This window comes from Phascolarctos cinereus, unplaced genomic scaffold, assembly GCF_003287225.1.
Source record: "Phascolarctos cinereus isolate Bilbo 61053 unplaced genomic scaffold, phaCin_HiC Scaffold_5;HRSCAF=322, whole genome shotgun sequence".
Classification (NCBI taxonomy): domain Eukaryota; kingdom Metazoa; phylum Chordata; class Mammalia; order Diprotodontia; family Phascolarctidae; genus Phascolarctos; species Phascolarctos cinereus.
In genome coordinates, this window is record NW_027555958.1 from 136,170,680 (window position 1) to 136,197,087 (window position 26,408).

Genomic DNA, 26,408 nt, shown 5'->3' on the forward strand with positions numbered 1-26,408 from the left:
ATACAACATCAGGTAATCTGATTTCTAACTGAATGATAGATTAGGGACTTTCCAAGTTGAGAGGAGGAGACTGAACAGGTACAACTCCCTGAATTCAGAAAAGGAGGTGTCCCACTCCCCAAAGTGTCTGTAAACAATCAAAGGAACATGGAAACAATAGCTGTGCATAACCTGGGCAACAGCCAAATGGGGCAGATTGCCAGCTTTATCATAAAAGTTTCATTTTGTTTATTTCGGAACCAATGCACCATTCAGAAATCCAAAAACAGGAGTTAACTGAAAACGATCAAATATATAAAACGTTCTTTAAGTGGAACCCCCCCCAACCATCCTGACTAGTCAAGACCACAAAAGACTACGAAAAGAACAAGATACAAAATATGAACAGTTAAGACATATATTTACTTTAACTAAAAGATGGGTGGGGTAGGTAAGGGAGGTTTAATAAACCAGAAATTAGAAACTCATCCTCAACCTTTACTTTTTTTCAGAAATTGCAGAAAATTCAGACACAAAACTCACATATATGTCAGAAAGCAAGAAATAAATCACAAAACTTAGGATCACGAATTTAGAGACTAAAGAAACCTTAAGGGGCAGCTAAGTGGCGCAGTGAATAGAGCACCCGCCCTGGAGTCAGGAGGACCTGAGTTCAAATGCGACCTCAGACACTTGACACTTACTAGCTGTGTAACCCTGGGGCAAGTCATTTAACCCACTGCCTAGGAAAGAAAGAAAGAAGGAAGGAAGGATGGAAGGAAAGAAAAGGAAAAAAAGAAAAAAAGGAAAAAAAACCTTAAAGATTATCTAGTACAATATGCTCATTTTATTTGTTTATTGATTGATTGATTGATTGATTGCGTTTTTGGTATGGTAGTTGGGGTTAAGTGACTTGCCCAGAGTCACACAGCTAGTAAGTGTCAAATGTCTGAGGTCGCATTTGAACCCAGGTCCTCCTGAGTCCAAGGCCAGAGCTGTATACACTGTGCCACCTAGCTGCCCCAATATGCTCATTTTACATTAGGAAACTGAAGGTCAGAGAGGGTATCTTGCCTGAGGTCACACAAATATTAAGAGTCAGAGCCATGATTTGAACTCTGGTCCTCTTACCTTTCTAAGGCTAAGCATTCTTTCTACCTGTTTTGTGTTGAGGCTCGATAGACAACATCATCACATATACAAAAAGGGCAGAAATGATAAAAAAAAAAAAAAAAACGTTAAGCATTTACAAGAATAATTTTAGGTTTAGAAGAAGCTCAAAGAAGGATTTAGCAAACTAGACATAAATCTTCAGTGAATAACTCAATTTTCCAAAGATTGAAGAAGAAACTGAAGGGGTAGAAACAAAATAGGCAGAAGTCTACCAGATAAAAGAGTGAAGTACAGAAACAGAGTAATAATTTAATTCATCAAGCTCAAAATTAGTATTCAAAATTAAATTACTCACTTTCCTAAAAGATTGATGTTTTCATTCAGGATAGAATCCATCATGGAGACAGGATCTTCTGAAGTCAGAGCAGACGAGTTGTTTACCTGCACAGCACTAGACATAAGCGAGCTGCCACTCTCACTGACAGAACTCACATGGTGACTGGCTGGAACGCTGGCTGATTCACTTCTTTTGTTCCCGCCCTGAATAACAGCAGCATAATCATCCTCATTGTCATCTTCTACAATGACAATATCAGGGTACTGGCTACAACTATGCCATGGATAGGAGAGAAAAAAAAAGAAGCAGTTACATTCTTTTCCCTAAAGTTCCTACCCCTAATTGTAAATTTCTGGATGTTTAACACTGATAGAACATATAATTTAGATTTAAAAACCACAGAGAACAAAGTGATATTAGATGCTATTAGAAAAACGGCCTACATTCTAGAATTACAGTCTAAAATAAAATTATTAAATCATTCTAACAGTTTTTCCTTTTTATGCCAGCGTCAAGACCTGTGACTTTTTGATGATTTAGTAACATCTACTACTGAAGCAGGTCTAAAACTATCTACAACTTAGTAGTAGGTAACAGTTGCCATTAGCTCAAAAGTTAGGAGATTTACTTATAGTCACCAAGCAGGGAAGTGTCCAGACGACAGTCCAAAACTAGAGTCTGGTGTTTATCAGCAGAATCCATCAGCTAATCCAAGTCAGTTTCACTTTAAACTTTTTTTGTTTTTTGTTTAAATTAATATAGGTTTCAAAACTTAGCTGAATAGTCCTATAGAGCAGTTACTATTATAAACTAATGAAAATCTAGTATCAGTTGATTTGGGCTTTAATAGATATTCCTTGAATAACAAGTCCTATAAAGTTGTCCTCTTAACACTTATTTTCAAAATCTTCTTACTTTGAAGTGTCACTTGTAGCATCCTCATTGGTTTCAGGAGTAACTGGAGAATTTTCTTCATCTACATTATCATCAGTGACATCATAAATAATGATGTCCTCTGAAATCTGCTCCCTTGGTTTTAAACCCTCTGTCCTACTATGTGGAACCTATGAAATTGGAAAAGAAAATATGTCTAAGAGCAAGGTTCCAATTTCTAAATCAACTACTGCACCAATAATTAGAAACAGCAGTTCCATTATGTGCAGTAAGAAATGACAACTGTGAGAAAGTTCAGAGAAACATGGGAAGATCTATGTAAGCTGATGTACAGTGAAGTAAGCAGAACTAAGACAATATGCACAACTACTATAAGGTAATAACAATTTAAATAAAAAGATCACTAAAAATAAAGCCAGACTCTGAGTAATTAAAACAATAATGGTCCCACAAAACAGCAAATGAAACATACCTCCCTTCCTCATCTTGGTAGAGAGGTGGCTAAATGGTGAATACTTTAACAGACAAATTACTGTAAAAGGTATTTTTGCTTAATTGTTTTTATATGAGAAGGTCAATTTGGTGCAAGGGGATTTCCAGAAACAACTGATTTAAAAAACAACAAGAAGTCAAAAGTTTAATTCAAAAGAAAAGCAAATTACAATGGGCATTTTTTTTATTATGTGTGTTGAGGTGGCTGGGGGCTAGGATGATAGTTACCATTCTATGATTAAATGCAAAATCCCTTTAAAAAAAAAATCAAGTACAGTCTGCCAAAAGAGGTAAAGTAAATGAATGAGTAAATATCAGTGGATGGCAGTACTAGAAAATTCCACTGTAGTTATTGCTACTACATATGCCAAAGTAGAGGCTGTATCTAAGTAGAAATATAGTTAAAGACACCGAATTCCTAGTATCTAATCTTAACTCATTTCATGTGGTCATTACTGATGTAGAGGAATCACTTTAAATATTCTGCAGGTTACACTTTAAGCAGTAATTCAAAAGGGTGTTTTTAAGCCACAATTCAGTTTAAAGAAATGGAGTATCTGTCCTCATAGAACTCACAGTTTCATGATGCCGACTAGCTAGTTTAAAAGTGACTATACTAGAAGATCTAACCTAAGGCATAAAAACATAATACAAGTGTTTATTAATTAAGCATTAATTAAAAGAACTAAATGTAGAAACATTAAATAATGCTGTTTGTAAAAGTACTATATTATTATAGGATTTAAAAAGAAAAGTTACTTTGTGGTGGTGATTATTGGCTGGTTCTTTGATAATTTGCTGAAATCGATTTGTCTTTGGAGATCCATTAGTATTTAAAAGTAAAGGCCTGAAAAATCAGAAGAAAAATTCATATATTTAGTTACATAAGCAGACAAAAAATAAGGGCTGGGTTAGTTACTACAGGTATCTATTGTTAATAAAAACAAAATCCTGTTTTATGGCACTATAAAAATATAATATTTCCCAAATTAGTAGTGATTTAGTCAAATGGTTACAAAGCAGTTTTAAATCAAATTCAGGCAAAATTTTGGCTTTTAAAGGAATAATGCCAAAGCTTTCTTTTTTTCCCTTTCTTTTTAATTTCTTCCTTTGTCCTTCTACCACACCTTTACCCTGAAAATGCCAAAGGTAGCCAGTGGTAGTCATGGCTATCACCTAGTCCATTCTTGGCACCAAGGTAAAAGAGAATGTAAATATTAGTGCTAGGCATAAACAGTACAGGTAATAGAGACTGTCCTGTTATCTCCAACTCTAGTACTCTGCTTCTAGTACTCCACTAATTCTGGCTTTCTGCTCTATATAAATTTCGTAGAAAACACATTTTCTATCTGTTGCTTTCCCCATTTTGGGTAGAGAAGGCAGAGATCTGGGGAATCAGGTGAAGAGAGGAATTTGCATTAATGCTGCAACTTGTCCCAACACCAGGACAAACAGCAGGGAGCCACAGCAATAGGAGCCACACTAATTCATCTGGTAGGATAAAACAGTGGTTCTCTAAGTGTGGGGCAGGGACCCCCAAGGTCAAGATTATTTTCATAATAATACTAATAAGTTTTAATTTCTAATATGACAAATATTAATAGATGTAATCCACATGAAAGCTCTTTGGAGGGAGGGGGTCCTTAATCATTTGTAAGAGTGTAGACCACAAAGTTTGAGAGCCAGTGATGTAAAAGGTAGTAGTTATGCCCTTGGGACATAAGACACTTCAGCTCCCCATGCAGCAGTTTATGGGTAAATTCCCATACTTGGAATTAGTTATCTGTTTCCTTGCAGGATTTTATTATAAACAAGTTAACTTACCTTTTGCGTTTTAAACTCACAAGCTGGTTATTCTGAACCAATGTAACAATAAACTGGACAATCTAAAAAAGGGAGTAAAGGTGAGTGGAAGGAAAAAAAACACAGAGATTCTTGAGATTACAATGTCAATGAAATATTCCGCATAGTTGTATAAGCAAATATTCATAACTACTGAAATTGCTAAGCAGACTAATGACTAAAAACATTCTATAAAATACCTATCATATTAAAATTGGAAAACACATTAACTCTATTCTTGTTATACAGGTCCTTTCTGGTAAGCAATACACCAGCTATGGTCTGCTTCAGGCAACTTTTTTCTCTTCTTAGAATCAATCAATGCAGTATCTTAAACTGCAGAACCCAACATGAATACTAACCTCTTTTGAATAAAAATTATATTAAATATTATAACATAACCAACTCTTCTTGTCCTTGGTTTTCTTTCTCTTTGTTTGAAATCTTAAAATTCTTACATTATCAATCAACATTTACAAAATTTCTTCAGAAAAGAATATTTTCATTAAAGTATTAAGAGGAATTGTTGTGAAGCCCATGACAGCAAAGAGTGATCTCTTTAAGATTGATGGCTTCACCATGAAAAATCAAGTAACACCAAGAGAATGCAAAAGAATAACCATCACTCTCAGACGTGTACCTAAATTTGCATAATGATAAAACTTTGAAAATTTATTTTGACTCTGTGTTCAAAGTTGCAACTCTTTAGTAAAGCACAGCCACAAACTTATTTTTAGCTTGAAGGGCTCATGAGTGAGACAGGATGGTCCCAGCATATAAAAGGATCTACTGTTTAAAGGTCCAATCTTGGGGCAGCTAGGTGGCGCAGTGGATATAGCACTGGCCCTGAAGTCAGGAGGACCTGAGCTAAAATCCAGCCTCAGACACATGACACTAGCTGTGTGACTCTGCACAAGTCACTTAACCCCAACTGCCTCACCAAAAAAAAAAAAAGTCCAATCCTGTCTGTTCTTGAACAAAATAAGATTAACCTACTCATATTCTTTTACTTGGGCTTTAATACTGAGACATTAAATAGTGGTACCATGTATACTCCTGAGTGTCACCACCATTCTCAGGTAAAATGAAGGACTTAGCCACCATATCTATTGCTACTGCACAAGTTAAAAGCTTATCTTGATCAAGCATTTGTAAAATGACCTATACCTATCAATAAATCATGGGCAACTGATTTTAAAATCTGTCAGTTCTCTAAGATGATAACTGCACCTAAATTTTAGTAAAATAGACAAGAAATCCCTTGAAAACTACTATAACAATCTATGCAATTAGAATGGCCATTACAGTTATGATGAAGTGTTCTCTATTTAGCGAAGAGGCATTTAATCCTAGCCTTCATTTCCTAGTTTACGTGCACCAATCCTCACAATATACCAACTGTTACAAGATTGAAATCAATATAGAACTAAGTGTAGCTAATTATAAACATGCACTAAACAATGGTAGTTTACAGCCACAGAAAAAAACAAATTACCTTTCGAATTACTTGCTGCTGCTGTGTTTGTTTTGCCCGTAATTCTGCCACTTCCCGCCAAAGGGATTCATTTTCTCTGTCATTTAAAATAAAAGGATAATCAAAAAACAAAATGTCATTAGTTAAAATTATGACTATATTACAGAACTTATTCACACTTTAATAAGCTTTTCAAGAGACTGGGCAGCCCTTAGCCTGGACAGCAGTATAATAATGGCAGCTGCCCTTGGAACAAACCCAATGTTACACTTGATAGCCTCACATTGATAGAATTTGCTACCAATGGCAACAGGTATACAAATATACACTTGAAGTTCAGAGCTGAATCCCTAGGGTCCTGTGTAATGATCCATTTTCCCCCGAACAACTTCGTATACTACAGTATGACTAAAATCTTGCGTTGGTCATTGGATAACCGAGCAAATAAAAAAAATAGTTCCTAAGAAAATAAACATGCATAGATCAGAGTCACAGAGACCTCATCTCTCTATTTCTCCCAGATTGGACAAGCAATGGCCTTTAATGGGCCTGAACCTATGCTGCAAACCTACTGCAGAAGCTTTGACCTGCTCCATTTCTAATGTGGGCTGGTTCACCCCCAGGAATCACTACTTACAAAATGCCGGGGCCTTTAGTTTCCTGAACACTTAAAGACCAAAATATTTTAAAGAGGCACATCCAGGGACACAACCATCCTAGAACTTACCTAACAATAAACATTTTCTTTCTGTATCAATTTCTTACTGACATTATACTGCATCCTTCTTCTCAGTGACAATAGTGACAAAGCTGATAGAGTATCAAAGATAACTCATCTATTAAATGCTTCAATTTCAACTTTCTCATAACTTGATGAAGGCCAAACTTCTTAATACAGACTAAGTATATATGGGATCTGGGGGAAAATGAAAGTAGAATTTTTGTAGCATCTTCAATTTCCATTGGCCAAAAGATCTCTAGGTCCCATAACCAGTCTATTCATGTTGTATTAGCCAATAAAGCAGGTAAGAAATATTTTCAAGACAAATGTGTTGAAAACATTAATGAACATGAATTTATTAACATTAATGACATTAATGTTTTAATTAACATTTAATTAACATAACTGACATTAATGAACCATGAAATCCAAAGCTGAGGTCAAGAGGTACCTCTGAGTTACTATATTCAACACAGTAAATGTTACTGAATATGGGAAATAAAAGGAACTAGGAGAAATATATGTTTAATGAGAAAACATAATTAGATGGGTGGTGGACTATAAGGACAGAATGAGGTACATATTTCAGACATGCCCAGTGTATTGATTTGTTTTGTTTGACTGTATTTCTTACAAGAGAAGGGTCACTGAGAATAACAGTGATATTTAAAAAATAGTATCAATAAAGCATTTTAAAAGAAAGAAGATCAATTTAATTGCCCTCTAAAATACAGAACAGGAACAGTCAAAGCAAGGCCAGGAATAACTGCCCTTTTTTTTTTTGGGAGACCTTATCTATCTTGCCCAGGTTGGAAGGACAGCAGCCACTAGAGGGCTTGAACCTCCACTGATCAGCATGAAAGCTTTTAACCTGTTTTATTTGCAACTTGAGCTGCTTCATCCCCAGGAATTACTACTTAAACAGTGCAAGGGCCTTTAGTTTCCTGCCTACTTAGATGAAGAAGCTCCATAGTAATTTATTAGTAAGTGGCAAAGTTTGCATTTTTATAGGGGTATTTTATCTCCACACACAATTATCTGTAGGATGTTGGGAACAATGTAGGCACCAGGTATTATGATGATTTTTTTAGAATGGCACTTAAAGAGTTTGAGTAACATATTTTTTCTAAGCTAACATAAAAATAAATATAAAGTAGGGCAGTTCTCTTGAGAGTGAGTTCTATTTCATTCTGAGGGGCAAGGCCACATTAGTAAGTTTTTGGGAAACCTTCAATCCTTTACAACATAGGAAGCAAATGGTAACTTAAACAGGATGTCCACACATTTGAAAAACAGATTGTAATTATCCCTTCTGCCTATTTATGTGAAAACTACTCACAAAAATCTTCTTAATATGTTAATCCTCGTATACTAATTCTATGACAGTAGGATACTCACTTTTATTTGTTTTTCCCAAGAACAGGAAAAGATTTGTACCAATTTACTTATCTGTTCATTCCATCTCCCTTATGAACACCACCATGAAAATTCAAAGATAAGGCTATAGTCTTGTTAAACCTACATACCCACATGATAAGTATCTTTAGAAACTTTATTTTACCTTTTCAAAGTAGAAAGCCTGGACTCAATGGTTTCTTGTTTGATTTGAACTTTTTGAGCACTACTTATGATTTTAGATAAGTCTTCCTGGCGAATTTTGGTTTCTTCTGGTTTTGAAGAAGAAACCTGCTCAAACAAAACAGTGAGGAAGACAGATGTAAATTCTAAACACCTGAATTCCAAGTCTTACCATTTCTAGTTTAAAAAAATATATACCCACACAGCTTAAGGTAATAAGTAGGATATGCAAGGTTGAATAGATTGTCAAAAAATGTGCCAGACATTTGGCTCCCCAAAGGGAAGAAAATGACAGAGCTACAAGAAAAAAACTAATCTCCATTTGTCAAATGCAAAAAAGTCCCAAATATTATCTTATGATTCAAGGCAGGGGTTCTTAACCATTTTTATGTCATGAATCCCTTCAACAATTTGGTGATGCCCTGGACTTCCCTACTTCGAATATTATTTTAAGTGCATAAAATAAATTAGAAAAGAAACCAATTTTTGGGGGGGCCAAGGCAATGGGGTAAAGTGACTTGCCCAGGGTCACACCCCTAATAAGTGTTATGTGTTTAGGCTGGATTTGAACTCAGGTCCTCCTGAATCCAGGGACAGTGCTCTATCTACTGTGCCATCTCGCTGCCCCCAAAAGAAACCAATTATTGATTGGTATTAAAATAGTTATCAAAATATTTTAAAAAGTAATCACAGGCCCTCATTTAAGAACCCCGGGTCTAAGGATATTGCTTCTGGAAGAAACATCTCAACGATTCCTTTTTCACCATCTCTTACGACTTTATTCCCAAATATTCTCCTGACCTCTCTCCATTTATTTAGTAAACCTATGCTATAATAATTACTCAACTGCATGCTATGCAATTAGTCTCCAGGGCACGACACACTAACCTGTTTTTTTTTTTAATTGCTTAGCAAAAATACCTGTCATTTTAAAATATGTAAAAGTTTTAGTAAGCTAAATGAGATACTGATATCAAAGTCTGTACAAACATTTATTTCTGTCCAGCACTACTGCAACAAATAAAAATCTCTTCTGCTTCAGGACTGTAAGGTAGAGTGTTGTTTTTTTTCCCCAAGTCTCCACATGATCTTCAATTGCTCAGAAAGGGCAGATATTACAACGATGACATTTGCCTTTTATTATAGAAAGATGATGGTAGTGGCTGTATTAAAATACTTTTAGGCTCCTAAAAGGGAACAGATCACTCTGTACAATGCCTAGCATAGTAGTATGTGTAATCAGACACTTAATATAAGCTTTATCATCCCAGCAAAGTATTAGACTTAAACTGCAAGGAAAACAAAACCTAGCACCAAGTCATAATATGATCTATTACTATATAAATTAAGAAATTTTGCAGTATCAACTTCTAAAAGGATAGCATTCCAAAAAAAGTTGGTTTGCTTATCAGTTATGTGGAATGTTTTCCTATAAAAACAATATTACAACGAATTGGTGGTTAGGTTTCCCAGTCTGGCCCACAAAGCCTATTTAGACTACAACATAGTTTAAATACTATACATTTTCAATTTTATTTTGGGTGAGGCAATCGGGGTTAAGTGATTTGCCCAGAGTCACACAGCTAGTACGTGTCAAGTGTCTGAGGCTGGATTTGAACTCAGGTCCTCCTGACTCCAAGGCCAGAGCTCTACCCACTGTGCCACCTAGCTGCCCTTACATTTTCAATTTTTAAAAAGAGAGGTGGAAACAATACTGGTATGATACCAGTAATTTAACAACTTTTAACTTTCCTTTTACTATCCTAAATGCTAGGAACTGATAAAGTGAATTATACTCTATTTATATTTGAAAACCATTATATGAATTAAGCATAGACTAATCACTAAAATGAATTAGATTAAGAAAATAAAACAAACAAAAAACTAACAGTAACTTACCTTTCTTTTAATGTTCTCCAGCAAGTCATCCTGGCCCTGTTTGAAGTATGGGTGCTGAAATTCAACTGGGCCATCTCGTTCTTGCTTTACAATACCAGAGTCAACATGAACTACTTTACGGAAGCCATCTAAAATAGAATTACACAACCAAGAAGACTGAGAAAAGGAAGCAAAATCAAAATTCAATTACTGCATTCAAAGGGTTTTCTTTTCCTTTACCACCCCAGAGAAAAAACAAGAACTTAGTCAATCTACATTCCCCACCCCAAATCAAAAGCTCTCTACACTTACACATATTTAGCTGCCTCACAAAGCTCGCCATGTTGTTGTGCTTGAAGTACTTGGGAAGAATTTCCTTTGCAAACCTCTGTTCATCCAACACCAGGAAGCTCTGGCCATTCTAAAATAAATACAAATGTCTATTAAGGAAGACCCCTTGTCTTATGTGTCCACACACAGTAGGTCAGACCATGCAGAGTTCAGTGCAGTAACAGTATTCTTTGGCAACAGCAGACATTGGCAGAAGGTGCACCATCTCCCTTACTTCAATACTTTCAAAGATCTCTGATTTTTTCTGTGCGAATATCTCTTCCCTACTCCTTTCACTGAGGCAGATGGGAGCTCCTCTACAATTTGGTAGATGTTCCTTGAGAATTACTGTGACCAAAAAATCCACCACCCAGAAATCTGGTGACAAGCCCTTCTTATTTAGTTAAAACAACAAGCATATTATTTGTCATTTAATCCATAGTCAAAGTCTTTCCACCTCAGTTGGACTTGCCGGAATTCTGCACTCTGGTGTCATACTGTCTGAGAATCCAGGTCACTTTCAGGATGCAATAAGCCATCAGAACAGTGCTTTAGTATAAATTTCCATGACATTTATTCTAAATTTGCCTGATCCGTCCCCTGCCTCCCGGACCAAGTTTTAGTTTCAATACCCTAGAATCTGGTGAAATTGTACTATTCATCATTTAAATATTTTCAAACATACCTGTTCTCCCAGCCTTTGACTTTCCAGACTGAAGAATCTGTCCCATACAGAAAAGCCTCAATTCCCTTGGTGGAGGCAGTGTGGTACAGTGTAAAAAAAACCACTGACTTGGAAGATAAAGGACTTCCTTTCAAAACCCACTCCTTTTACTTATTATCTGAATGACTGGGAGCAAATCATTAATCTCCCTGGGCCTCCCGGACTTCATCAATACAGCAAGATAACTAGAGTAGATGACTCCAAAGTTCCTTCTATCCATACATCTAGGATTCTATGAAACCCTTGAACATTTTACATTCCTATCACTGGATTTTTAATCATTTGTTGCATTTTTAAGGAGTAACTAGTAGAAGTACACAACCAGTTTTTAACATCTTGATGAAGGAGGATACTTTATTTTGTTTCCACTACTCAAATTAAGCCAAACATTTTGTTGACCTTGTCAATTCAGGACACAAGACCAACATATTTGAAATGGATTCTGATTTCCTAGATCAGTATTTAGCAAAGGATGGACTCTAAGTTCTAAGGATAGGATACGTAGATGATTTTCTCTTAAATTCATTAACTAGAACTTATGCACAATCCAAATGTATGGCTTTTCTTCCCCTCTGCACAGACAGCTTCTCAAGGTTTTCCTATAATTTATGCCCACTGGATTTGCATTTCACTATCAAGAAGAGCTTACTATTTATTCCCTACAAACTTGAGAGATTTTACCATAAACTCCTTGTGACTAAATTATAAAAAGTTTATTAATAGTAACTCATAACCACAATAATAATTTGGTCTGAACACTAATCCTACATAGTAGATCTCTCCACTATTTATATTTGGTTACTCAAAAGTAACAATTTGTCTTTACTTTTTTGTGTGTTTTTAAATTAGTTTCTGTAGGCTGACAAAATAGTCCATCCAATCCCAAGCTTACCCCTTGGTGGAGAACAAAGCCTTTAAAAATCTAATCAGATTATATCCATCCCTTGGTTCCAATTTATTCAAAGCATGTTTACCCAAAGAACTTGAACCTACTTAAGGTAATTGAGAGATATGGGCTCTTGGCTAATCTTATTTTGTTGTACTTCTAGAGAGACTGACAGTATAGCAGAGGACTGTGGGTAACTTAGATATAAAGATGCAAAGAGATTTTCTTTCCCAGGGGAAACTGCTGCCTCTAGGCAGAACAATGAAAAACCACTACCTCCATCAACTGTAGTAATCAATTATCTGTTAATATTTTCCTTTTCTCAGAATATTAAAAAACTTTCCACCTGGCCACCTAACCCAATTCTTTCACCTTCAATCTCCTACATTTTTATCACTCATTTAATTGGCAGTGGGGGAATTAGGGAAGGGGAGATTTTCAAAAGTTTATATAAATTTGTTCAGCTATCCTCAGCTCAGATGAAGAGTTTAGGTATGACACCCAGTTAGCATACTGGCTCTTACACTTGCTCAGGAAATTAAAATAACTTGATTAAGCAATACTCTGGGTTAATTTGATACTTTTCCAGCTTTCTTACACTTTACTCCTCTCCACACACTCTACGCTCCAGGGACACTGGCCTTTCTGCTGTTCTTCAAACCCTTCTCTCCAGCTCCTGACTCCATGCCTTTTCAGTGGTTGTCCTCCATGTTTGGAATATTTTCTCCTTCATCACCTTTGCTTCTTAGCTTACTTCAAGACTCAGCTCAAATCTCACCTTCTCCAAAAAGACTGAAGTTTATTGCTAATGCCTTTGCTTTGAGATTAACTCCTGCTTATACTGGGTATATATCTGGTATGAACATAATTGTTTGCACATTATCTCTCCCATTAAAATGTGAGCTCCTTGAGGGTGGGGATTATTTTTGCTTTCCTTTATGTATGGGGGGGGGGAAGAAGGAGGGAATCTCCAGTCATCCTGCTCTATATCTTGCCACTGGACCCAGATGGCTCTGGAGGAGAAACAGAAGCTGGTGATTTTGCACAGCCCTCCCTCACTTAAATCCGATTCACTTGCAACTCATGGCATCACCTTCCTAATGTCATGGTCCTCTTTGAGCATGAAGGACAAATAACAGCAACAAACATTCCTAGAGCTTAACACAATGCCTGACAAACAGAAAGCAATAATGCTTGCTGAAAATGATAACCCACCAGTACCTTGAAGGTAATGTTTAGTCTCTTTTGGCCCACCTAATTTATACTATAGCTTACTCTAACCTCCCACAAGTGGTTGCTTTTCTATCCTTAGGTCATAAATAGTCTCAAAATACTGGTAGCTCAAGGACTTCTCTGTCCTACTGCAATGAAATTATACTTCTGATGTGGAAGGTGAGAAGGAAACATGAAATTACTACTAATGGACCATAACACTGGATCTCAAATTGTTAAGGCTGGTAGGACCTAAAAGCACAGGATATACTCATCTCTATGTTATCTTTCTAGCCTGAACACGAGGAAATGAAGAAGACATATTTACTCATTGTTGCTAAAACTGATAGCATAGAACAAATACTTTCCACATATTTCTCCCTACCCTCTGCAAACTAGTCGCCCCCATTTCTCAGCCCTCTTTTACAATGGTCTGAGAGAAGGGGACAGCAAAGGGTAAAGAAAGGGCTCAGTATGTTTTTGCTTTTAAGCTGTGCTAGAAGACTAGGTGAAGTAGGTGTTCTACCAACACATCTGCCCCCACTAAAGTGAATAGAAGAGTAAAAAGTCCGAGGAAGAATGAGGGTAGTGGCCGTGTGACTGGAGAGATGGGAACTTAAAATGGCAAGAAATGGTTAAGTGATTAAATTGGGTTGAAGGGAAGTAAAGGGTGAATGATAATGATGAAGCTATAAACCTCTGAGATGAAAAACAGTTGTGCCTTCAACCAAGAGAAGTCTGGATGAAGAGAAGGTTTTGGAGGAAATGGTAATGAGCTCAGTTTTGAACAAGTTGAGCTGGAGATGTTTCTAGCACATGCAGTCTGAAATGTATAATAGGAGACTTCCAGAAAGTGGCTGCTCGAACAGGAAATCAGCCATTTAGCCTCCACGTGTGCACTCCACTAGGACGGTGAAATGTGTATCACATCAAATAATAATCAAGAAATCTACTAAAAATCTGTATTAAGTGACTCCTTACACCTCTGAACTACACATACACACACAGACACAAATCTTCCAGAAGCTGGGGGGCAATAGGAAACAGGGAAACCTGCAAAGCCAGCACTGAGACCAAAGACTAGTCAGATGTGTAGCTCTGTATTTGGAGGCAGCAAAAACTGAAGGATTTCCTAAGAAAGCCTCAGGGTGGTAAGATAGCTCTGGAGCGGAGTACTTGCAAGTGCCAAGTAGTAGCAGCAGGCAGCAACACACATATATAGTATTTCAGTTCTCAAACCAGGACTACTCAGTGGAAGACAACTCTGAGGTCTCTAACATTATGGTCTGAGGCAGCTCTTTAGATGCAGAGTTCTGAAACTCAAAGAACCAGGGGAGCCTAACAAGGTGATACCAAGCAAAGCCAACCCTCCCCCCATCCCCCCCAACCACACACACAAACACACTCAAAAGTACAACAGGGAGAGCCTGGCCCTGGCACAAAGCCCCAATTCAGGAACCACAGAAAGAGCCATGAGTAAATAAAACAATGACCAAAAATTCTATATAGATCTAGATGATGCCACAAAAGGAGAGTAACTCTGTAACAACTGCAAGCAGAGACCCAAAGGGAAAAAATGGACTTTCCACAAGGCCTATGTGAAGACCTAAAAGAAAAGCATGAGAAAAAGAAATTAAAGCTCCAGAAGACAGAATTACTAGAAGCTTAGAAGTGCTAAACTTTACCCAAGTATCAGACTCCCTGAAAATTAAAATATACCAAACTTAATGACTACATGAGACTGCAATATTAGAACAGAATGAAAAAATGAAAAAAAAAAGATCTACAAAATGTAAGATAGTTGATATTAAAAACAACCAACCTGGAAAAAGGTCAAGGAAAGATAATTTAAGAATTACTGGACTCCCTGAAAAGCACGATCAAGTTAAAAAAAAAGTTGTATGTTCTATTTCAACAATTCATACATGAAAACTGTCTAGATCCATGAAGTGCTAGAGAGCAAAGAAAAGATAGAATTCATCAATCACTTCAGTTAAATTAAAAAAAAAGCCTTAAGAATATCATAGTCCAAATCTGGCACATCCATATTTAAGAAAAAAATCATTAGGTATTCAGAAAGCAGCAGTTCAAGGAGCAAAGAATCACTACCACACAGATCTAGTGGCTTTTACTATAAATGAGAATCTCTTCCCATTTTCCTCTTGTATACCGTGTGTAAGAAAAAAAGGGCATCATTACCACACCTGCAACCTATCCGTACCTCTCACTCAATATAAATTAGCCCTTGGATTCCCTGACAAAATCATCTCGGCCTCATTTGGAGAATGGGAATGGAGTTAGGAGAAAAATGTTTAATACTTTTTATCCCCCCCAACATTAAAAAAAAAAATCAGTTTGGTTAGGGATATAGAATTGTACCATAACTTGACTTGATCCTAAAATTATTCTGCTAGCATAAAAATGTGCAGGCCAGGAAAAAAACTAAACAGCAAATACAATGAAGTAAAACTGAGAGGGAAGCAGTTAGAGAAAGGTAAAAGAAGGATATGCCAACATCATGACGAGGTCCACTCTACAGTCTATGCTCCAGATATATCAACAAATCTTAATTCCACTTGCCCTCTAAACCACTCCCCACCAAACACTAAAATAGCAAACTACTAGCCAAAGTAATAAAAGTGATTTGTATTTGAATGATGGTTTTATTATTATTTTCTTTTGGAGGCAATAAGGGTTAAATGACTTGCCCAGGGTCATACAACTAGTAAGTGTCTGAGGCCAAATTCAACTCAGGTTCTCCTGACTCTAGGGCCAGTGCTCTATCCACTACATCACCTAGCTGCCCTGATAGTTTTATTATTAAGAATTAGGATGGGCAGCCATACCCTATTATTAAAGCCAGGGACTTAGTTTTTAACAGCTATGCATTAATTCTACCTGTACAATGAGCATCTTGCACAAAAATTGCTAAATTTCTACCATACTTTGCTTCAATATGATGGCTGGAAGAAAAAAATGTTCAAGTCACTTTGTAATGCTAAGTCCTTATAACAGTAAGGGATGATAACCGTATGATTAATTCAGTAAGATTCTAGAGCTAACATTCAGATATTCACATAGCAAGTGAGGCTGGCATAAAAATTAAATACTTATTTGACACAGACTAAATGAAATCAAACCAAGAATAGTTTTTTAAAGTTTACTTTAGAACAATATGACAAATATGTGGAGAGACAAAGAGCTTTTTAAAGGGGCCATTTAAATATGTATTTCTTTGAGTATAAGCCTTACCATCACTTTGTAAAAGATTTGTCATCATCAAGTGAATGTGCCCAGGCTGACCTCCCCTCCTCTCCCTACTTTACCCCAAGCTATTTTTGCTCAATAAACTTGTCTTGGCAACTGGTTGGCTACATGTTTTTGGACACAGCTCTAGGAAGCAGGGAATAAATCAGCTTTGGAACAGTTCTCTACCACAAAATCTATCCCGTTTGTTTCCTTAAGTACTAAGAAAAGCCATGTTTTTATTTGTAACAGAGTAGAAGAAACAGACAAAGGTATGATTAGATTTCCAATTAAAGTTTAGGATGGATAAAAGACATTTTCCACAACAAGTATAAAAGCTTTTTGAATGAATGATTATCTGATTCCAAAAACAGCTGCTATTTCTAAAAAGGCCTTAATAAGATTTTCACTCAGCATAAATGCTGAGCTGCTTCAATACTAAACAGAGCAAACAAGCATGAAGGGAACCAGAAACACATAACATGCAACAGCATCCTCAAACGGCAATTTAAAAAATGTGGCAGTGTCTTGTTTTTGCTTTTCTAGCTATCATTAGCTAACTAAAGTTTTCGTACTAAGTGCTAACACAATGTTCTCGTTAGCATATGGAGAATAACAGCAATGGGAACTAAGCATGACTGAGTGTTTATTTTCACCCCTTTGGAGTGAAAATGTGCACATTTCAACCCGTCTTGTGTTCCTATCTGAAAATAAGGATTATAATGAACAATCATTTTCCATAACTAGTTTTAAAAAGTAGAATTACACTTTTCATGACTATAGTGTTAAGTATCCAACTGGTGTTACCTGACACAGAATTTTACATATAACAATACCATTGGTATGAAACTGAACTTTTCCCCATTTAAAAGGATATTTTGAGTTGAAGGTTCCATGCCCATTTTCCAGTTTCTATCACTAAGACTATTTAATGGCATATAATATTAACGATCAGGGTATTAGCATGGGGTAGTCCCATTTTAGATAAACTCATCAAGATGTAAGTACATTCCCTCATTTCATTCAACCCAGGCAAAAATTCTTAGAAAGATAAATGTCAATTAAAAATGTTGGTTAAAGTTTGCAAGTTCACAGTTTTAAAAAAAAAAGATAAATCAATGCCTTTACTGTTTGAATAAATATCAAGAGTGTTTAAGATGGCCGATATTCAACAGAAATACCATTAGCATTCTTATGCTCTCAAAGCAATTTTAGAATGGCTCATCAGTACTATTCCCTACCCAGCAAACCACATGAAACTCTCAATGAAAAAGTCAACGAAACTCTCCCAATTTGGTATTAAGTGTTTACTATCAGTTGGCCTAAACTTAGAGCTGTTTTCCTGAGAAAGTTGTCAGAACAGTAATGACACTTTCTCAGCCATAGAAATATATGATGTTAAAGGCAGCTAGAGTTTGCTAGAGGAAGCTAGATGGCACAGTGAATAAAGTTCTGGACTTGGAGTCAGGAAGACCTAAATTTAAATAATCTCAGACACGTGCTAGCTGTGTGGCCCTGGGTAAATCACTTACATCTATTTGCCTCCATCTTTCCTCACCTGTAAAATGATGATAATAACAGCACCTACTTTGCAAGGTTGTTCTGAGAACCAAATGAGATCATATCTGTACAGTGCCTGGCATATAGCAGGCATCAGATAAATGCTTATTCCTTTCCCCTAAAGAAATACCTAAACTACTACATTAGTTTTCTATTTGGTTTCCTGCTTCCAGTCTCCCTTCTCCAACCCACCCTAGGTCCACCTGACTTATCTTTTCTATTTTCAGCATGTTACTCTCCCTTGTTCTGAACATTCCCATCCACAAATTATCTTGTGTATACACCACTTATATGTGTACATATTGTCTCTCTCATACAATAAGAAGCTCCTTGGGCACAGGGATGTTTCATTTTTGTCCACTATCCTTAGAATACCAGGAAACAGGTATACAGTTTAAGGTACACATATATTTTAATTTTGTCATTGTTCAGTCATGTCTGACTCTTTGTATCCCATTTGGCAAAGATACTGGAGTGGTTTGCCATTTCCTTCTCCAGCTCATTTTACAAATAAAGAACTGAGGCGAACAGGGCTAAGTGACTTGATCAGGGTCACACAGCTAGTAAGTGTCTGAAGGCAGATTTGAATTCAAGAAGATGAGTCTTCCTGATTTCTGGCACTCTATCTGCTACACCATCTAGAGAATTGTGAATAGGTTGTAATTCTACCAAAGTCTCTACCAAAAGCGCACAAATGAAATTTTAAGGTCAGAAGAAATGTTTGGGAAAGAGATTATCTGTATTCCAAGAAAAAAAAATTAAATAAGGGTTCTATAAAATTCTCATGCTAGCAACATGTTCTATTTAAAATATTAAATAATAATTATTAAAATACTTATAATATAAGGGAAATTTTCCAATATGACAAAAAGCTTTATTTCCTCTATTTTGGCCCAATTTGCTTTTCAGATTGGCTGATCTGCACTTAAAAGTTCTATCAACATATTTCAAGTCCAAGAGCTGTTGTTGCCAAGTGAGTTGGGTGTTTGTTTTTTGTTATCCTGGCTCATTTTAATTTTTAAATTCTGAGCTTAAATACCAAATAAAATAATAGAACAGAAAATGAATTTACATAAAACCAAGAATATTACGTACAGTTTGCCTTTCAAGTATATAATAAGTTCAACACTTAACTTTCAAAGCTGTTCTGAAACATTCTGGCCTTCATTCTTTTTTGTGTGTGTGTATTATAAAAATGCTCAAATGCTTCTCTTTCTTTTCTTTTTTTGGAGTGGAAGAGGAGAGCAAAACAGTCAGCCTTCTTTTCCCTTATTTCTCCTTCACCATTATAAACAAAAACTCTAAACACTCATATATTCTAATCTCTTCTTGAACAGAGAAGGAAAATAAGGTCCAGTGTAGAAAGTAACTTGTATCCTTTCTACAAACTACTGCAAAGTAACTTGCAAGACAAGTCAGTGGCACAGCTGGAATTCAATTTGGGTATTCTGACTCTCAGGGGAGTTCCTTCTACTATATCAAATGTCTCAACAACAACAAAAATCTCCAAATAACAAATAACAATATAACAATCAGAGGCAACCTAGTAGCCCAGTAGACAGAAAGCAGACCTTCAGCCTTTAAGAGACCTTGAGATTTTGATTCAATAAACTGCTCCTGGGCAAACTTCAAGTATGAAAGCATTTCAAATTTTAATATGTTTTAAGGAAAAAACACTAAGACATTAATTTTATAGATGAAACAATAAATTTGAATGTTAAGAAATCATGAAGATATTTGGTATATTTGGGTAATCATTCAACATTTAGATTGCCAAAATATTTTTCCAAATGGGAATAAAGAATAAACAGCCACCAAAAAATGATACATTATTTTCATGTTACTACTACATACTAGAAGGGATGGTAAATGCACTTCTTTCTCTAGTTCTAATACCATATAACCTTAAGAGGTTCACATAATCTCTGTTTCCTCATCTTTAAGATGAAGAGATCATAATATAATTTGCTGCTGTAAAGAATTCTGTGTTCTTAAGAGGTAGGTAAGGACAGTCATCCTTATACCCATTTTGTCAGCAAAAAAAAATTGGACAGAGACTAAACTGTATGCTTTTTATGAGCATTTATCAAGGCCCTACTTTGTACTGCTACCACAGAGGATACAAAGATCAGAAGTAAAAAGAAAACAACTTAAAATGCTAGTCCTCAAGGAGGTTACTTTCCACAGAAGGAAAGGACACAAAAGAAAAATAAGTACAAAGTAAATTCTCAAGGTAATTAGTGTTGGAGGGAGGGGCATAAACAGCTGGTGGGGGGAGGGAGAGAGGGTTGAAGAAGAGTAGTCAGGGAAGGATTCAGTCACACAGTATAGGAGGCACACTTGAACTGAGTTTTGAAAATGCTAGGGATTCTAACAGTCAAGAAAGAAGACAGTGTATTCCAAACAGTGACAACCTATGCAAAGATAGGGAAGATAGAAGGTAAGGATCTGTACTGGGCTACAGAATATGTGAAGAGGAGTAATGTACAAATAAGCCAGGAAAACAGGGCTAGTGTCAGATTAAGTGTTAATAAAAGGTAAACAGAAAAACTTTTATTTTATTGTAGAGGTAGCAAGAAGCCACTAGTGCTTTTGGAACAGCAGAGTAACATGGTCATAGGATCACAAACTTAGAGCTGGAATGGTCTATGAAGGCTATCTAGTCCTACAAACTCTTCACTTTACAGAAGAGGCCCACAAACGTAAAATCATTTGCCAAAAATCTCACAGTTAATCAGTAAGAAAGCTAGTATTTGAAACCAGGTCCTCTTACTTCAAATCCAATATTCTTTCCACTGTACCACACAGCCTCCCAGACTATCACTTTGGTAGCTATTGATTGAAGAGGCAAAAAAACTGAGGCTGGGAAATCAATTAGGAAACTTTGTCTAATTGAGGGATACCTGAATTAGAGTGGTGGTCTTAGAGGAGTGGAAAGAAGGGAATGGATTCAAGAAATGTAAAGGTAAAAGTAACGAGACTTGGCAAGTAATTGGCTAGGTGAGGGAAAGTTAAGTCTGGGATAACTCCTATACTGTAAACATGGGTGACTAGAAGTAGTAATGCCCTGAACATAAAAGGGAGAAGTTTAGAGAAAAAAGACTGAAACAAGCATTTATAAATCACTGATTTTGTGCAGGCTCTATGCTAAGTGCTTTATAATAATAAATTCAATTTCGGACATGTTGAGTTTGAGATGATTATGACGCACAAAGTAAATAACATCCAATAGGCCAGGATGAAATGTATGGATCCAAAACCTAACAGAGGCACTTAAAAGACTGTAGAATGATAAAGAGAAATGCTAAATGAATCAATGGTGTCTACTAAGATCACAGAGAAAGAAGTAGAGAAAGACAGAAGGCAAGGGACAGAGCCTTTCTCTAAGTACACCTACAGTTGAGGGGTGGTACATGAATGATAATCTAACAAAGGATAATAAAGAGGGCCACAGGCAGGAGAACTAAGAGAATAATATCATAAAAACCCAGAGATGAGTCAAGGATTTTGTGGAATATTGAAGAGAGGTCAAAGAAATGGCCTTTAGATTTTTTACTGACCCCAGGTCACTTAGTCACTAAACAGATACTGAGAGTCTATTATGTGAAAAGCATTAAGGTAGGTTTGCAGGGGATACAAAGAAACAACACCTACCAGAGATGAAGAAAATAAAGAATTTACTAGGGAATCTAGTTCCCTTCATGGTTCAGCTTAAGTGCCACTTCTTATAAGCCTTCTTTCCCAATTTCCTCAGTTGTAGATTCTCCCCACCACCCAAAATCACTATGGATAAATGTTGTATTTACTTATTTATGTACCTGTTGTTCCCCACAGAAAGAAAGTATGTTGGGACTGGGACAGTTTCATTTTTGTCCTCATACCTCCAGTGTATAGCCTACAGTATGCCCTTAATAAATGTTTATTGGATTGAATTAAATTCTGGATCTCTGTCCAACCACTAGCACATACTGTTCCCTTTTCTTGGTCTTGGCTACTATTCTTCCAAACAACAGCATCAGTTCCAGACTAGTCAAAGTGATAGATCAATATCAATTCAACATTGGTAGCTTGAATGGTACTAAACTTCTACCTAGTATAGTATAATGGAAAGGGCACTACACTAAACACAGAGACCTAGATTCTAGTTCCACCTATACCTAATCATGTAACATGGGGCAAGTGGCATTTTTGTAGCAAAAGCATTAGATATGGAATTATAGGACCTGGATTAAAATCTGTCCTCTCCTATTTAATAATTGTGAAACTGTGGGCAAATCACTTAATTGACTAACTTATTTTGGCCTTAATTTCCTAGTTTTAAGATGAAGGGGTTGGACTAGATGACCTCTAAAATTCTTCCAGTTCTACATCATACCATGTTAAGTCACTCAACCTTTCAGGGCTTCAGTTTATTCATCTGCAAAATAAACAAAGTGGACTACAAGATCTTTAAGGTTCACTTCTAGCTCCAAAATGCTGATCCTATCATTCTTCTCCACCCCAATTTAAACTGACTATTCCTTCACAGAAAACAATCACAGGACTTAATATAACAACATAAAATAATGGCTCTGAAAGGATTTGTTTATTTAGCATTCTATGATGACCTTTAAGGACTATAAACTATTCAGCACTACAACAAATATTTAAACACAGATTTTTCCTTGTGCTGGGGGAAAATACAAAAAAGTCAGTCTCATCTTAAAGATCTTACAATCTAGTAAGATACAGAGATGAATAACTTCAATGTAAAAGAGAACCTAAGTGTACAGGAGGAATAAGAACAAAGTGCTAAGAGGCTATAGAGGCATTTTGGGACAATGGAGAGAGAGCAGTGGATCTGCAGTCAAAAGTCCTGGATTGGAATCCTGCCTCTGGCACTTATCATCTCTGTGACTTTGAGCAAGACATTTAAATTAGGCTTCAGTCTCCCCACCTGTAAAATGTAAAGGGGAGGGGGAGAAATGACAGGATAACTTCCAAGGTTTCTTCCATCTTCAAATTTATGATCTCTATGAAAGGTAACATTATATTTGAATAGGATAAACAGATGCATCAAAACAGAGACTTATCCCTTCCACTGAGGAATTACATCTAATACAGACGATGCATGTGTATTTTAACGACATCTTGAAGATGATATGGTACTCATTTCCCTTTCACAATTTAGCAATGGCCTCAATGTCTGCATTTAGTTGGCACAGGATTAATGAGCTAAACTATTTATGTAGGTTTTAAGGTTTGCAAAATACTTTACATATATTAACTCATTAGATGTAGCTAAGTGCTGAAATAGATGGTACTGTGCCTGGAGTCAGAAGACCTGAGTTTAAATCCTAGCTACATGACTTTGGGCAAGTTACTTAAACTCTGTTTGCCTCAGTTTCCTCCACTGTAAAATAAGGAAAATAGCAACTGCACCTCTGAAGAGTTGCTGTGAGGAGCAGAGAAAACATTTGTAAAGCTCTTCACAGTACCTAGCAGCCAGTATACCATATAAATGCATATTCCTTTCTCCCCTTCATTTAAGTCTCACAACATAAGTAATGATTCCATTTTATAAGCTCAGAAAACCAAGGCTTGAAGAGGCTAAACGGGGTCACTCAAAATTAATAGTGTCAGCAACTTACAAACCCTGTCCCTCCTTTTCATAATACAAAGCTTCATTCAAACTGGAAGGGATCCCGGAGACCAGCTAGTCAAAACTTCTATTTCCCTGATGAGAAAACTGAGGCCACAGAAGGTTAAGTGATTTGCCTAAAGTAATCGAACCAATTAAAGGCCGGCAGGGGACAGAGCACACGGTTAGAGGACATGGGTTCAAATCCTGACTCCAATACTTACTATCTGTGTGACCTTGGGGAAGTCTAGGTCTCTCAATTCTCTGCCCAGGGTGGCTCTTTCCATTACATCACTCTGCTGGGTCACTGATTTATGAAATTTCCTCATCTGTTCTAGTCCATTGCTTAATTACTGCCTACCATGATAAAGCTAGGAATCATTAAAACACATACACACACTCACGCACACAACCTGTTCAGTGGTCCCAAATCTCGAGTTAATTTTCCTTTTTCTGGCTAACAATTTGATTTTTACAATCAATTATCATGCTGCGATTAGGATCTGCATACTTGCCTACTCTCCACCCCAACTCCCTCCACCCCGATCTTCATAACCATCCTGGATGCAAACGCTTTTTTTTTAATGAGAAAGGGGCGTGTACCGTTGGACTTCTTTGGAAAGATGGCAGTGTGCAAGATCTCAGCTGAAGGAAAACCGCAGAAGCCGGGAATCTGGGCCCGCCTCCTCCCCCCCACCTCCCACCCCAGGAACCGGAGGCTGGAGGAGCACGCAGCAGAGAGCACCGCTCTTGACACCCGCCTTCCCTCGCGGGGCTCGGCAATGGTGGTCTGTGTGTGCCACCCCCCTCCCACCCTATAGCCCACCACCCTCAAGGCTAGCCAGAGAGAGCGGTGCTGCCCTCGCAGCTGACCGGGCCCGGCAGGCAGCAGGTGCGTGCCCAGCTCCGGGAGCCGCGGCCCCCTCCTTGCCTTCCCCTCCCCGGGGCTGGTGGGCAGAGGAGGCCGCTGCGCGGGTAAGCCGGAGCAGCGTTCCGGACTCTCAACGCACGTTCTCCCGGGGCCGCCAGGGAGAACAATACTGGGGAGATCAAAAGGAGGGAGGGGGGACCCGTCTCCGGGGAGCGCCCGGAAGGATACGGTGGAGGTAGAGGGGCATGGGTGATACGACATGCCTCCCCACCCCAGCCCCGGCAGGCCCCGGCAGGCGATCGGGGGCGGGGGAAGGCGGTGCATTAGGGAAGGGAAACAGAGGAAGTCGGAGGCCGCCGGCTGCAGTACCTGGCTCCAGGTGATGAACTCGTTGGTGTGGGCCTCCTCCACCAGCGTCCACAGCTTACTGAGAAAAGCCGGCACGTTCGAACTCTGCTTCATTGTTACAACTCCGGGGGATTCTGAAATCTACTCTCGAACGCTATGGCTGTAGCCGCACAGACAGAGGAGGAGGCAGCAGCTCCCCCCCCCCCCCGAGCACCCACAACGCAAGCGCTCCACCAGGAGTGCCAGCGCCCCCGCCCCCCTCCGGGCTCCTCCTCCCCACCCCAAACTCGCGAGTGGCTCGGAAGGGCACTGCGACTACGCAGGACCGCCAGGGCAGGCCACATGTGACGGAAGTCTCTCCGGGCCCCGCCCTCGCTTGTCATTCCTATTCTTAGCCAATCAGCTGTCGAGGGCTCTTTGTTTGGGGGGAAAGGATTGGATACTGGGGATGAAGAAGGCGGTCCCTTCCTGCCCCTCTTTATATGACGCCTCTCCCTTTTTTCTTCAGCCTTAGACACGTGCTAATTTTTAACATTGTGACAACAGAGAATCCATGGAGCTTTACCCCGGGATTGTGGAGTTCAGGGAAGCTCCTGGCTTCTTTTAAATACCAACTAAAATCCCACCTCCTACGGGGAGACTTTCTCAGCCCCTTTAATTCCATTCCTTTCCAATTCTTAATCGTTTTCTATTTATCCTGTAGCTAGCTGTAGCTAGTTGTGTATGTGTGTTATCTTGTTCTCTCCCCCCCCCCAAATTTCCCTCAGGCTATAGATTGTAAACTCCTTGAGGGCTGGGACTGTTTTGTCAGGTTGCATCCCCCGAGCTTAGCGCGGTGCCTGGCGTTTAGTAGGAGCTTAATAAATCTTTCTTGAATAAAAAGACTTGGCCATTTGAACTGTATTTGCGGAATCATAAATAAGAACCCCAGACTAACCCCCTTCATTTTACAGGATTTGTTGTCAGACGTAGAAGGAGTGGGTGGGGTGTGTCTTTTTGAAAGGGGCAGCTGAACTGTTTTAATTCCTCGTTATCTTGAATGTGATGTGTTCCTTAACCCATTCAGGGAAGAGTAGCTAATAATAACTGCTTGACCTTATTAGCCTGGGTGTGGTGTGAAGAGACAGTTGTGAAACTTTTCATTCATAAGATCACAGAGCTAAAGTTGGAAGGGACGTCAGACGCCTTCAGTTCAACACCATCTTTTTCCAGAGGAGGAAACCGAGGTCCAAGGAGTGTAAATGATGTGCCCAAGGATAGATACATAGTAGTGGGTGTCGAGGTGGGATTTCAACTCTGACTC

General features: G+C 37.9%; 1 protein-coding gene across 2 annotated transcripts in view; it reads right to left on the reverse strand.

The window, feature by feature from the left end:
• HSF2 (heat shock transcription factor 2) overlaps window positions 1-25,319 on the reverse strand; it is a 46,450-nt gene extending 21,131 nt beyond the window's left edge. For both annotated transcript variants that reach the window (XM_020986964.2, XM_020986963.2), the window contains exons 1-9: window positions 25,127-25,319; window positions 10,621-10,729; window positions 10,330-10,457; window positions 8,414-8,538; window positions 6,153-6,228; window positions 4,640-4,701; window positions 3,575-3,662; window positions 2,345-2,493; window positions 1,448-1,702 (exon numbers count right to left, since the gene is read on the reverse strand). In XM_020986964.2, coding sequence (XP_020842623.1) covers window positions 1,448-1,702; window positions 2,345-2,493; window positions 3,575-3,662; window positions 4,640-4,701; window positions 6,153-6,228; window positions 8,414-8,538; window positions 10,330-10,457; window positions 10,621-10,729; window positions 25,127-25,219 — 1,085 coding nt within the window. In that variant the 5' untranslated portion in view covers window positions 25,220-25,319. The remainder of the gene's footprint in view (window positions 1-1,447; window positions 1,703-2,344; window positions 2,494-3,574; window positions 3,663-4,639; window positions 4,702-6,152; window positions 6,229-8,413; window positions 8,539-10,329; window positions 10,458-10,620; window positions 10,730-25,126) is intronic.
• Between the last annotated feature and the right edge of the window lie 1,089 nt (window positions 25,320-26,408).